At 39.7% G+C, this 15,233-nt stretch overlaps 1 protein-coding gene across 1 annotated transcript in view; it reads right to left on the reverse strand.

Annotated features, from left to right (window-relative positions):
• The window catches only part of LOC311161569 (uncharacterized protein), a gene marked incomplete at both ends in the record, with an annotated part of 44,790 nt that overhangs the window by 28,845 nt on the left and 712 nt on the right, over positions 1-15,233 (reverse strand). Inside the window, 3 exons of the mRNA XM_084219242.1 lie at positions 12,661-12,818; positions 13,414-13,629; positions 15,066-15,144. Coding sequence (XP_084075368.1) covers positions 12,661-12,818; positions 13,414-13,629; positions 15,066-15,144 — 453 coding nt within the window. The remainder of the gene's footprint in view (positions 1-12,660; positions 12,819-13,413; positions 13,630-15,065; positions 15,145-15,233) is intronic.

The following is a 15,233-nucleotide window of genomic DNA, read 5'->3' on the forward strand; positions in this document are numbered from 1 at the left end:
CCTGTATTTGAGTTTTATTCACTACAGGGTGCTGCACCAGATGCTATGAGAGGTGACTTAGGAGATTTTCCTACTTGCTAAGCAGCAACTAAACCAAGTTGCACATTCACAAGACAAGGAAATCTTTCAGATTAGTGTCTGATAAGGGAGTAAATAAACCCTACACCAACCAGGAATAATAATCTCAGCATTTCAGTTATGGAACCTACTGTGCATCAAATCATCTCAGCAGGGCCTGGGAAGAAATCTCTGGAGAATAAACACCTGATAAATCACCCATGCAGAGACACAGTTAAATACAAACTCATACAAAATCCACAAGCAAATGAAAATTTCAGGGCAGATTTATTAGCTTGTGGATGTTCCTAATTACTTGAAAAACTAGAGGCTTACTACCAATGGTAATAGCAATCTGTAATAAGACCCTAAATCTTGGAAAAGAAAGAAGTTGCTTATTGAAAAAAATGGTTTCATTTTCTCTCTCTTTTTATTCTTCAATCTTGGAACACAAAGCAAATATCTGCAGGGCCAGGGCAGTGGGCCCTGCAGCAGCTCTGTTATCCTGTCACTCCCAACAAGGCTCCCTGGAATCATGGACTCAGAGATGCAAAGCAGAGGGCAGAGCAGGGGCTGATTTATTGCATTCAATTATTTCTGTTTAAAAGTTTCCTCTGGGGCACAAGCACATAATATATTGTACTTTCCATTACCTGGTGCAAATGTAAAACATACCTGAAAAACACATTTCATGCTTACAACATATTAAAACAACAAGTAAGATGTCATGGCATGAGTTTGATAGATTAACTGCCACTCACTGATGTTGTACTATATTAGTTAACAGCAAATTAATATCATCAGGCATATTTCCTCTTTTATACCTAAAAAATATTAGTATGGAACCAGAGATTCCCATAAATTCTTATCACTCAGTTCTAGAAGAGGCCTTTTAATCTAATTTGGGACAAGATAAGCAGCAATTTCTCCATTTGTTTGCAAACCTGTTACTCATTCAAACCCTTTTCTACCTCAGTTACCTTGTGCTAATTAGAAAATTTTTATCCTAAAAACCCAAAAAGCACAGGCATCCCCAAGGGTTTTTCACCATGATTCTACCTGATGCCCACACACACTCCTGGACTTGAGGAAGCAGCTCTTGAAGAGCATTTCAACAATTTGTCCCTGCCATGGGATGTGATCAGGGCCTTGGGCACACACTGATCTACACCAGGGCTGATTTAAGGGAATCTTAAAACTTCAGCCACCACAAGCTTTTAGAATTCTCTAAGTATGGCATAGACAATGCTAAATCATTTCAAAAGAAACCATGAGTGGATCCAAAAGCCATAGAACAGAGGTAGACTCAGGCTGTGTTTTGAATTTTTAGGTCTAGTAGGGTACTTATGGTTTAATATGGAGTGCACAGAGGAAGAAATTGTCTTTTAAATGCTACCCTGCAAGTTTTTTTCTTTAGCACACCATGAAGCATCAAAACAATTGGCATTTGTGTTCTTGTGCAGTCAGAACATCCCTGCTTCCAGCTCCTTTCCAAACCACCTTCACAGGGCTCTGCTGCAGATTAAGTTGTGACAATTTAAACCCAGCACAGCTGAGATTTGTGTCACTGAAACACAGAGTCATCAAGGGAGAGTCAGCCTCCAGTCCAGTGATGACAAATGAGCTCTAAAGGCTGACATTCCCAGATCTGCCAAAGAGAAAAGCAAGAGCATCTTTAATGAGGAGCAATCAAAGCAAAGAACGGGCTGGGAACCCTCCGTGAGAGGAGCAGGGCTGTGGTAAGGCAGTGAAATATCAGCTGTAAAGTAGAGGAAGAGCTCTCAAGAAGAGCTTGGCTGATGCCCAGAGCCAGCTGGCACAACTGGAACTGCAGAAAACAAAGCTTTGAAGGATCAGGATTCAGCTTAATCTAAAAATATTCATAATAAGATGATAAATAGAGGAGAAGAGAAAAATGAGTTACATTATTTTGGGCTGTAAACCCAAATGCTGAAGTAAGTAAACATGGATCTCTATTAAATCCTTATCTTCATATTTTCCAGATCCAGCCCATAAGGAAGTAAAGAGAGGAGGAAGTGGGTTCAACTAATTAAAAAAGAGGCAATACAAGAGTGCAGCTGTTCCTGCTTAAGCACAGCTTCAGAAAACTTTGTGCAGTTTTGCAACCTTGATCTCCAGGCATTTCACCCCAGTTTCCTTCAGAAGAGGATGAAGACCTTGAATAATGCTGTAGAATACAGCTGACCTTTCATCCAGAGTATCTTTTGTGGGTTTTGTTGTGTTTAAATTAGGAAAAATGCTTTTTCAAAAGATTTTTTTTAGGGGGGGTGGGGGGGAAATCCCTGGTATACAATAAAACAGAGTTAGAAAGCAAAAGTGTTCTGGTAAAATTTTATTTAAATATTTTGGAGTGCTAAGCTAAAACTGGAATATAGATCATATTGCTTTTAGATTATTTCAAACAATAAAAAAGAATGACTGGGCCTGGTTTATTTAGAATCTAAGGAGTGTTCTCAATGCAAAGGGGGAAGGAAGAAGTTCTGTGCTGGAATCCTAAACGAGCAAGTATCAAAAAACTAGTGAAATGTGCAGCCCAGTGAAAGGTTCAGCATCTAATGATAAAAGCACAGCAGTGGTTCAAAAGCAAACAAATCCTGCTGGAATGAAAAATCAATGAGCTTTGAGCAATGGTGACAATGGAAAGGTCCCTCTCCCTGTGAGATCAAGTGGAGAAGCCCCATTAGCAGAGCAGCCATCTGCCTTGTCCTGCTCCCCACGTCCTGGACCACCACCCTGCCTACTTTCTCCTTCATCAATACCAGCACATTCCCACTGGAGCAAACAGACCCAACATTTAGGGGAATAAAAAAGAAAAATGAATGATCTGGGGTGACACAGAGAGGTGCCAGAAATCAGCCCTTGAGGCCAAGGCCAAGGCAGCTTTTGAAAGGAACCCTTGGTGCACAAAATGCCCCCAGTGCCAGGGGAAGGATGGATCCATGAGCCTGAGGCACATCCCACAGAGAAAACTGATTATTCACACACAGCCAGATTCAATATTGTAGAAATGCTTTTGCAAGGTTACCCCACACAGCAGTGGGCTAAAGGTTTATGGCAGCCAATGTCAAACAAATGTGATTTCCCTGAATGCAGCTGAACAAACCTGGAGGTGAAGGACAAATTTGGATTATTGATAAGTGTCTCAGACTTGTCCCCTTTGATAACTCTCCACTGTCTTTCCAGCCAGGCTAAATATTTCTAAAATAATGGCTGCAATACAAACTGTGAGGGAAGAAATTTTACAAGAGACACCACATAACAAAGTGCAGTAGATAACACAAGTTTAAAAGACAACAGGAGTAAAAATTCCACTCTCTTGAAGAGCAAATTGGCTCTGACTCATTCCCTCAAGGTGACATTCATAACAAAACCCAAAGCAACAAGTGGTTTATATTTGGGGTCTGTTTTATCAGCTGAGAGTTGAAATCTGACTGTGAGAAAAGCAACATTCTGCTTCTATTCATGGCAGCTCTCTCCTAGCTTTGCACGACTTTCAAAGCAACAAAATAGTTGGGAAATCAATTCAAAAAAAGTTCAAGAACTACTCATTAACAGTCAGACATCTGCACTTCCCAAACCACCCAAAACAAAGCCTGGCTCTTAATCCCAGTGGATCATGTGGACAGCAGACTGTGGGGGAATGCAAGGAGTGTTTTGGCTACAGCACTAATTCTTTGCAGTGAATAAATACATTTGCCTAAAAAGTAATGCAAAACACACATATTCCTTTCCAAATTCCCCAAGTGCCTCATCTTCCTCTCCCCATCCCTTCTGAGGGGCTCTATTCAATGGACAAGCATTGCTCCAACTCAGGATAATTACGAGGATGTGCCAGTTCTGTACCCCTGGAGTCCAGATCTGTTTCTCTTCAACAAACTCTGCTCTCCAATAAAAGTTCTACTCACAGTATGGCATGAGCAGACCAACTTTGTACAATGGCTCTCCCATTTATGACATGAGAAAATCATTTTCTCTATTACTATAAACTCTAATGATTCATTTGGAACCAGTAAAACAGGGGGTTTAGCTGCCTTGATGAACTTCCACATCCACCCTGGATTCATCTTTTTAAAAGCATAAATAGCACAATGCATCAGAAAAACCCAAACCAAATCATTCCCCAGCTTGTGGCTTTATGAGTTACAATAAAAACAACTTTTATTTATTTCTTTTTCCACCCATAAATATCAGAGAATGTTCAAATTTGGCATGGAATCTATCTGCATCTCAGTGTTGTGCACTGATAAAAGAGATGGCAATCATTTAAGAGATAACAACACCTGCTTGTGCCCCAGGGGAATGAGGTGTAAGCTCTTGGTGGGGTGCTTCAAACAAAATAACATTGACCCCAAAAGCCCCACCCCAGACTCCTCTGCAAACATATTTCTTACTTTCAGAAAGAATGCACAGGACTATGGTGGCTTACTGAGATTTCTCAGATGATTTCCAAATGTTTCATTACTACAGAGTATGGGATAGGATTTCTGATCCAGATGCTTAAAAGAACAAATCTAACAGAGAAACTTAATCTGAGCTAGACTTGGCAAATTTTCTTTAAAAAAAAAAAAAAAAAAGATGCTTTGGAAGCTGCTCAAACAAAAGCCAAAATGGAAATATGCCTCTTTCAACCATACCCTGGGCTGCTGTTAAAAATAAGAGGGACACTTAGAGTTTCCACAAGTGTGAACTGCAGCTGAGGTTTATAAAATAGAAAACTTCAATGTCAAAACTGCCCAAGAACAGTTCTTTACTTTTATCTTAAGCTACAGCCACCATTCTCTACACTGTATTAACAAAGAAAAAAAAAAAAGACAGGTCTTGCATATACATGGAAGATTCCAGACCAATTAGAAGGAAAACATCAATTTAAAAAAAATTATTATGCTTTAAAAACAACAGAAGCATGTAGGTGGCAGAAGAGTGACACAGTCCCATGCTCAGAAATAATGCAGATTCTTTAAACTTTAACCTGACCATTTCAGAGCACCTAATGAGCACAGGCTAAACTTACAGAGGTTTTTTTTACCTCCAAACTGAGAAACTGTAGGCCAGAGAGCTCCAATCTGCTCGGAGTCATGTAGGATTTATGGGAATTCAAATGTGCTGAGGTATTGCTTTATCTGATAGCCTTGTTCCTCCCCTGAAGAAAGACAAGGCTAAATCTTTGTACAGCCACACATCTCTCTATAAACACCAGGAAAATTTCAAATCTTAGCCAATTCTTTTTTATTATTATTATTTCAAGCCATTCAGAGAGGAGAAAGAACCAAATTTATGTTTGGCTTCACTTACTTCTGGGAAAGAATTTGGCCAAATGTTTGTATTCCATCAAGAGGAAGAAACTATGAACTCCAACAATAAAAATAACCAATACCATATACAAATTACATATGGAAGAATGGTGGTAATTGTCTGTCTTTTCACCCCCCCCACCTTATGTTATTGCTGTATGGTTGCAATTTAAGAAGTAGAAAAGCTCTCAAAGCAGAATTCCTACAGGGAGCAAGCCAGACAGAACTACTACAGGGAGTAGCCCTGCATACCACAGGCTGTGTGGAGTTTAATTATGTAAATCTAGAATACCACATTCACGTTCTATAAATCAATTTTATTCTAATTTCCTAGCAAGGAGGAAAGGCTCACAGAACTCAGAGGTATCAGAGTTAGAAAACATCTGCAACAAATCTAATTCTTTTATTCTGCTACAGCCACTTGGCTCCCAAAGTGTGAAAAATGGCTATCACTTAGTAAAGCTGCTGTCCAACTACTTGAAAGCACACTCACTTTGAGACTAAAAGTTAAATTACAAATGGTCTTACCTTGATTGGAGATTTACATTTTATAATAGCACAGAAATTTATAGGAAGGGAAAGTTCAGTCTATTAAATTTATGATGAGTTTAGATACTTTAACTTCACCTCGATTTTAATTACGTAACAAGATACCAAAGTACAATGTGAAAAAAGACCTGAATGCAATCATTAATATAGACATTTAGACTCCTGTCAGTGAATTGTGGAGCTTTTAATTTCCCTGTGCATGACTGCAATGCTGGTTTGAATTCAGCCCCACAATGGCCAAGACATTTCCCAGAGTGATAACAAAGAGGGGTTTTGTTACGGCCGCTGGAGGGGTCAGTGGCAGCTGCACCCTGGGCCTGCCATAATCACTATAAAATACTGGCCTGCAACAATGGCTGCTCATTGGAATATAAAACAATTGGAATGTTGAAGCTGGAATTTCAGCAGCTGCTACTGGCCATTTTCCATAGCTTTGAAGCATCAGCTATCAGTGCGCTCATTTTCTGTGTCTTCGCATCCCAGATCTCATTTTAGTGATAAAAAACATTTGTGGGATTGTACCACGAGTCAGATGCCTGATATAAACCAATATAAAAATAATCCCACAGAAATGGCAATATTCTTAATCCAAACCATCCCAGAGATGCATTTTGCAAGGCAGTTTCTCCAGGAGTTGCCCTGGTGGAGCAGAGGAAGAGCCTGAAGCACGGACAGGGAGAAGGGAAAGGGCAGAACCTTTCCAGCTCACCTTTCCTCCAAACCAGTTTCATCTGCAAAGGTACCAGAGCTGATTTAAGCCAAACTTTATTTTTGCACCAGGAAGCAAGTAAAATGATTGCATTTTGCCACTCACAGCTTCAGTGAGCACTGGCCTTGCCTGATGAAAGATCACTTGATTATCAGCACCGGGCAGACAATAAATCACAGAGCTGTGAGTGTATCCATACACACTGCACCAGCCCAATACCAGGTTTGCCCCTGTATTTTTAAATCTCTCTCTCCTTAAAGAATATTTCAAGAAATTATTACATATTTTAAAGCAAATTTCAATAGAGTGGAATTCAAATAATTCTGCTAATTTAGATTTCAGGATTTTTCTGGGAGGCATGAGCAGGGAGGAACACTGGTAGCTGCAGGACAGGATTCAGAGGCTGACATCTATTTCTCACTCAGTAGGATTTAGTTTCACTTAAATATAGCCCTCAAGGAATGAAAGAATAAAATATTCAGTCCCTGACACCTTAGAGCTCTGAGCCTTCCCAGTGAACAGTGTGAGCATGGATGGGATGATAAATACATGGCAGATTTTGCAAACACACAGAGAGACATTTACTAAAACACTGTTCAGCTTCTTCCCAGAGTTATAAATCCATTTTTTCTTCTTCAATAAAGCTTCAGCAAACAATATTCCCAGAGAGTTGAAAACAGCACTGATCCCTATGAGGATGTACTGACTGAGACAGGAGGAACAAACACATTTTGGCTGAGTGAAAAGAAGCATATTCAGTGTCAAGCACAAGGAAAGCAATTCAGACAGATAATTCCTGGGAGACAAATGATTCTGGCACCAGCAGAAAGAAGCAACATGAAAAACCTTTTCCAAGGTCATCTCTGGATGCACACCATCAGAAGGGGAAAGCCAGACTCATGGAAAATATTTAATCCATTGACACAAACTCAGGTGAGTTCCAGTATTCCCTGGCCATCAGAACATTATTTCTTGGAAATTCTCAACAAGCAAGTGCTCAAGAGTTGATGTGTGGGTCATAGCCTTTCATGTGAAACACAATCACACTCTGAAAAAAAAGAGTTCTATTTAAATTAATTAAAATTGGTAACTAAACAGATCAGTTAAAGAAGCAGGGAAAGACAAAGAAAACAGAGCAGAAAAAGAACAGGAAAACACAAATTGTGAAGGAAAAGGAAAATTGTCCAAAAGAAATGTGGGGATGAGTCCTCTGTGGCCTGATTTGACAATTGGCTGCAATTCCAGACAAACAGCAGTGTGCAATAGCATCACTGAAAATTCAGACAGAAAATGATCATGGCTGCAGAACCTCCACATTAATAGCACAGCTGAGCCTGTTCATAGCAATGCATTCATTTGAAATAATGCAAGTAAATACTTATTTCTGCAACTATTTTCAATTTTTGTCTGTCAAGTGATTTATCAAGTCAATATCCACGTGCCCAACACTGAACAGTGCAGTAAAGAGAATTTGGTTTCCACAGAACAATTTTGTTTTGATTTTTTGGGAGTGTAATATAGGTCTGTGCTACAGAAATAGTCAGTAATGATCTGTGTGAAACATTTAAATAATATTTACAGCTCATATGCTCCATTTATTTTAACTTAAATTGCATGAAGCCACCACCACATTTAACTGGTGGTATCAGCACAAGCAACTATGCAACATCAACCACGTGCAGGCAGACACTGCAATTATTTAATGTAAGAAATGTCAGATGAATGTTCTTTTCCTCCTGTTTTCCACCTGTTTCAGTGCTCATACAGAACAAAGAGCTGTGAAACAGCCACTCTTCCATTGAGTTCAGCTTGTCAACAAGAGCAACATGAGGAAAGCCCAAGCTGATGTCATGCTTTTCGTGGCATCTTTTCGACAACAAAGCCTGGATCCAAGATCTGACCACTCACAATTTCTAAACCAGCTTATAAAGCTAAATCCATGCAAACCCTTAATGGATCAGGATTTTATTTCGAGCGCTGCAAAAACTTTGGCCGTGGCCAAGTCTTATCAGCTACGGTGGCAGGCAGATTACAGGAGCTGTGCCATGGATCAGGGGGAGGCACTCCCAGCTTAAACCAATTACACACTTAGCACAAAGTTGTCAAACTGCAGAGCCATGCCAAAGCCTGACGTGTAATTTCTGAAATGCTTACAAATTTTAAGGAGAATTACACTGAATGGGGAGCCTGAGAAAATGTATGGTGGAAGGAGCAGCGTTTGGAAATCCAGGAGATTTTAGTGGTGTGGAAATGAGGGATCCACACAACTCAAGGTTTGCCGCTGCGGAATCTAACGGGTTTTTACCGAAAGCCCACGGTTCAAACTCCCCTGCATCCATTCATGGGCAGACAGATCTATTAAATTATTTGCCAGCTGGGAGTCATTTCTTTTACAATAAGCAGAGGAGTGAGAGGTAACTACAAAGCAATCCAGAGCTGTCCTAATTACTCCTTCCAGGCAGGAAAACGTGTGATAAAATGCATATTTTGTGATTCCCTTCCCCTTTAGTGGCTTCAGCACTGTTAACCTGTAGCTGCTGCTGGCCTTCCCCAGTGCTCTTAAACCTGGTGAAAAACCCCGAGACAGACAATCACTGTACAATCTAAGGCACATAATTAGCAATTATTTCATGCACACTTCACAATAATAATCTGTTACGTACTAAGGGGAAAGAAACATTAATGAGCTACTTCTGGTGCCGCTCTGTGTACTGTGTTTGCATAATAATGAGGCCCAATCTGCTGGAAAACACAGAAAGGACAAATTAATAAGGTCGTCATTTTTGTCTAATGATGCTTAATACAGTTGGAGCAATCTGCTCGAGACAAAAGACGGGCACTCAGACATAGCCGATTATGCATTCGCGTGGCAGCTGAAATCTTTATTAAACAGAATGATGAATCTGATTAACATGTGATAACAAATATACAGTCTGGGCCAGGGCCCTGGCACCTCCCGCCAGCTCTGCTCCAGCCCCTCTTTACCGAGGCTTTACTCAGATTGAGGTCACACTGCAATTCCCCATAGGCGCATTAAGATAAAAGTTTGCCAAATGTGGTAACGTGCTGAACAAAACAATATCCTGTTATATAAAAGCTACTGTCTCAACAGCTGACTGTCTAATCAGTGATAGCAACAACTCCTTAATAAGTTTAAAATGTTAATTGTGGGTTTCGGTCGCCTTTAACATATGAGGGACGATTTAGTACATCAGCTAAGCTACATCTTAAAGCACCCCTACATTTGTGCTACCAAAATATTCTCTCTAATTCCAAAGAACTGCCTTCTCTTCCATCTCACAACACAATTCTAGTCCCAAAAAGGAATATGCAATTATTTAGGGGACTAAAAAATACAATTACTCCTTAATAAGTTTAAAATGTTAATTGTGGGTTTCGGTCGCCTTTTAATATATGAAGGACGATTTAGTACATCAGCTGAGCTACATCTTAAAGCCCCCTACATTTACCCATTTCAGAACACATTTCTATTCCCAAAAAAGAATATACAATTATTTAAGGGACTAAAAAAAACAATTTAGGGACTAAAAAATACAATTATTCCTTAACTGTGGATTTCGGTCACCTTTTAACATATGAAGGATGATTTAGTATATCAGCTGAGCTACATCTTAAAGCTTGTACTACCCAAATATTCTCTCTAATTCCAAAGTACTGCCTTCTCTTCCATCTCACAACAAAATTCCATTCCCAAAAAGGAATATACAATTATTTAGGGGATTAGAAAATGCAATTACTTAGGGTGTATGCAATTACTTAGGGTGTTCTAAGCAGTACAAAAAGAATAAGAATTTATATGCCACTGTTTTGGTGTTAATGGAGGTTTCTAGGTCAATGGGGAACACAGGATGCAATTGAATTTGTAGAAATGTAGCAGTAAATTTAAAAATCTAATTTCCAATAGAAATAATTGATTAAAAAAAAGGTTTAAAATGTAAAAGATGCAATTTGTTAATCCCACCTTAAATTTAAGTGCTGAAAATACAGCGTTGCCTCTTTCAAGAGTGACCCAATCTAGGAGTAAATCACAGCTCTTAAATGCAGGGATTCTATTTTAGGCTTGCTTTGCTGGAGCAATGTGATTTCTATTAAATGAACAATTCCTTGCCTTGCAGAACCAACTGTACTTGATTTACAGTCAGCCATGACACGAGGCAATTGAAGATGACACACGATACCTCGTGACAATGAACATGATTTACCACAGGGTGGGCAGCAGCACAAGCTATAATGTTGATTTTATCTCCACAAATCTATTGCTCAGCACCAGCAGGAGCTTGGATTCAAGAGTTTAGAACTGGGAGCTAAGATTGACTGAATCACAGCTTCTTCACTTTAATGCATCTGTGTTTGCTCTGCTAAATGATAGCACATCATAAATCATCATTTTCAACTCCTTGGACTCGTTCTGTGTGCCTTCATTTACATCAATATATTCCCAATTACAAGACACCAACAGCCAGTGGGTTTAAAGCCAGGAGGTGATAAAATTAAAGCTGTATTTACCTCTAGCATCAATCATCCCCAGTCCATCCTACCTTTGTAAATAAATATCATTATTTTCACACACAAAATAAATAAAATAAAATTTTAAAAAGTGGTTTCCTTCCTCACCCCCTCAATCCCACATTCAAGTCACCTGGCACATGAATCTACCCTAAGAACGGTCAGACCCAAAGCAGAGAGGGTTCCCCAGCTCTGTGGAAGATGATGGGATATGTTTTTCCTGAAACAAAGCCATGTATTAAGAGATTAGATGTGTCTCTCCCAAAGCCATGAGCTCTCACAGTGACTCCCCAGAGCCACAGCTGGGGGGGTTCAGCCCCTTGCAGGCCCACGAGGTTCTGAGCTTTCTTTTTAGTGGGGACACAAAGAACAGGGAAGAAAGGGAAGGGAAGAGACTCATTCAGAAAACCTGCTGGAGTTAACAGAGTATTTTTAGCTAAAAAAGCCCAGAAATCCAATCTACAGGTGGGCTGAGAAGAAACCACTGGTTTGTTTTACATTTTTAAGCTACACCCAGCTGATCCCATGTTTACACCTGATGGGATGGAAGAGTCACAAAGAGACAGTTGAGAAGCTAAAACAAAAACCTCCTCAGAGGATCCCTTTAGTTCATATTCTGCCAGAATCAATTCCCTCAGTGCCACATTTCAGTATGTCTGATACAAAATGAATGCTGGAAACGCTGTGAAATCTTTGTGGTCGTGTTTGAAATCCCAAAATTCATGGCAAATAATGCTTCACAAACCTTGTCCATCACCACACTGCCATCCTCTGCACTTCAAACAGCTTGGACAGCTGATAATGACACACACAGGCAAAACATGAGGATCATATTCAGATTTTGGCAAAGATTCAGTCTCAAAAATCTCTCATTAAGCTCAACTGTCTTTATATCCACGGAGTAAATGAAGGAAAATGCAGGGAAGGCAGAGGTGTCCTGGGCTTACCTGCACAGATCCCTCAGGATGGAGCCTCACCCTTCACTTTTAAGAGAAAAATCCAGAATTTTCTCATCTATATTTCAAAGGATCCTATTGAGAATTCAGTTTGCTCACAGTGAAATACAATACCTAGAAATAAATTCTTCCTGTTGACTCCATTAAACCGTGTCCATGTTCATCCTTCAGGGGCTGATTAACTTCTTCTTTTTTAGTGCCAAAACTAACATAAAATTACATGTCTGAGAATTCAAGTCTACAGCACTTGTGTAAATATGTTTTGTTCTGGTTTTCCTTTCATGAAAGACACGGATGGCTGCTATTTTCCCATCCCTTTTCAGATGGAATACTACAGACATTGCAACAAATTAGGTACAGACAAATATATTCAATGACCTGAACTAGTTATAACTATCATTTCAAATCTCTGTGGTAGAAATCAGATAAATCCTATAAAATTATCTGGGTAAATATTCATTCTACCTTTTACAAAAATAGTATTTCATTATTTCCTGTACAAATCATTCCATTATAATTTTATTATACAAAATAAACTGATCTGACTTACCCATGACTGCACTTTATTACTGAAAAGAGTAACCTCAGCTCCTATCAAAGGACTTGGAGAAATGGACTGAAGGACACAGCTCCTGCACTGCAAGTAACTTGTCAGAGAAGATTCCTTCTCATTCCAAATAGCATTTAAAGATAAACTGCCATTCAGATCTTTCAAAAAGAAAGAAAAAGTAGTTTATACAGGAATCAAGCTTTTTGAAAGAGATAAAAGTTATTTTATCAGTTGCACTTCACACATTTCAAAATGTCAGAAAGATTGGTAAAGAAGGCTCAGTCCTTGTGGCAAAATCACCTCTCAGTAAATGAGAGGACAGGCAGCAGAATTGCCCACAAATGAAATAAAATCCTTTATTTTGCTCTCTGTCACCTGAAGACCCAAAGGGTTGCACAAGGCATGGGCTGACAGGAGTGATTTCCTGTCAGACTCAGCACCACAGGTACATGTGGCCAGTCCTGGATTTAACTGGCAAGAAGTGGACAGGATTCTGTTCCCATTATCATTTTCTGTTATTCTTCACCAGGATTTATGAAAGGACCCCACAAGTCTGGGAGTGCAGGGGACACTGGAGCTCCTTCTCAGTGTTTGTTAAATGTGCAGAGCCCACAGAGCTCTGAGGAGGGAAAATCTCACCATGAGCTTCCCAAAAGTCCAGGGGAGGGTGGCAATGTTGTGAATGGCATTTAATTGAATTTAAAGCAAAAGGGTTTGACAAATGTAAGCTGGAATTTATCACTGAGAACTTACCTTCCACTGGCATCTGATAAACCTTCAGAGTCTCTTTAAGGTGACCAAGACTTGCAGCATCTGAGATGACCAACACCACATTATCATCTTCTGAAATGGCCTCTAGTTTACACTTACAGTTATTAATGGACTCTTTGCTTCTTATATTGGCATTTCTGAAGAGTTTCCAGATTATTTGCAGCTCACTATTACTGTAGCAAGCTTTTCTCAAAATTCCTATAATTTAAAAAGTGGGGTGTAAGACTTATATACACACATGGTTTTGAATACAGCACTGTTCAACCATGCTGCAAACTTTCCACATTTACAAGATGGGAATTTAGGCCCTGATCCAATACCCACTGCAGGCACTGAAAAGACTTCTATTGCTGTAAATGGCCCTTGGAAGAAGGCCTTCTTTAAAATTTTTAATGTGTCCAAAATTTACTTTTCAACAGATAATTTTCCCCTTGTTATTACTCCCAAATCGACCAGCGAGCTTGAATCCACTTTGAATAAAGCCATTTATTTTTAATTTTCAGATTTTTTAACTTTCCTCAATCAACTGGCATCTGAGATTCAGTTTAAACAGCATAAAACTCCTTGCTGACAACAGCCACCCTGGTGGGTGCAGACATTCTGTAGCCCAGAATGCCTCTCCTGAGCCCTGGGGTTCCATCTCACAGGTTTGATGATATTGATAAATTCAGGGAGGGAATGAAAGGTTCCTGATGAGATCACCCAAATCTTAAAGGTTCTTTTGGGAAAACAGGGAGGCAAGGAGGGACCTGGGCCTGCCCACTGTGGACTTTGCTAACTGGCCTGGGTGTAATAGGTGCAGAATATGGAAAATGTCCCACTGCCCCTCAGGCACAGGTTTGGTTTGCTGAAGAGATTTGTCCTTTCTTGGTTTCATCAGCTCCAGACTGTTTAAGCACAAAGCATCTCTAATCTGCATGTAACTGATGAGAATATCTTGTAATTAGGTCATTATCACAATGGCCCAGTGGCCTGAAGATGAAGCTTATTTTTTAAAAAATAGAATTGCTGTTACTTTTATCAGCCTTTAGACATTCCCAAATGAAAGTGTCTCACAGAAACACAAAGAATTCCCAAAAACAGCTCATGCCCACTTTGTACAACAGAATAAACCCAAATTAATACAAGGTAGGTTACACACTGAAGAATAGCAGTGTCATTATTTCAGGCAGACTTTTGATAGCTCCACGCCCTGGATTCACTGAGTTACTGTTCCAAGGAATGACCAAACTTCTCACATAAACTGGTGGCAAATGAACCCCTAACCCTGGGAAGGAACAAACCCCAGTGAATGGGCCACTGTGCTCCAAATAATTCCTTCAGCCTCCCATCATGGCAGCAGAAGTTGCCTTCAGTTAACTCTCAAATATCAGATTTAGGCTCAAGACAGGTCAGTGTGGCAGGACCCTGAATCAAGAAAACTGCCAGAAAGAAGAACTTATTTAAAATAATTCTTCTTGTCACAACTCCCTTCTCTCCCCTCAAAAGCTTTCTGCAGCTGTCATTTATCCACACACCAAATCCAGTGGAGAAATGAACCAATTGTTGTAAAATGTCCCTCCAATATCCAAAACTGGGAAAGTAAAAGGGTGGATGAGACATCCCATCCTTCCCAAGGAAAGAGCTGATCTTACCCTGAGCTTTGGGCAGGATTTCAGCTCCACACACAACACAGTGAAGTCCTTTCCTGCAAGGCTGCTTGTGTGCTTCCTTCTAGCAAGGCAATGCACAAGTGCATGTAAATATTGGTTTGCATACAGTAACTATGCAGATTAAAGCATTTAAATAGAAATAAATTATAA

Source organism: Fringilla coelebs, assembly GCF_963513975.1.
Source record: "Fringilla coelebs genome assembly, chromosome: 20".
Taxonomy (NCBI): domain Eukaryota; kingdom Metazoa; phylum Chordata; class Aves; order Passeriformes; family Fringillidae; genus Fringilla; species Fringilla coelebs.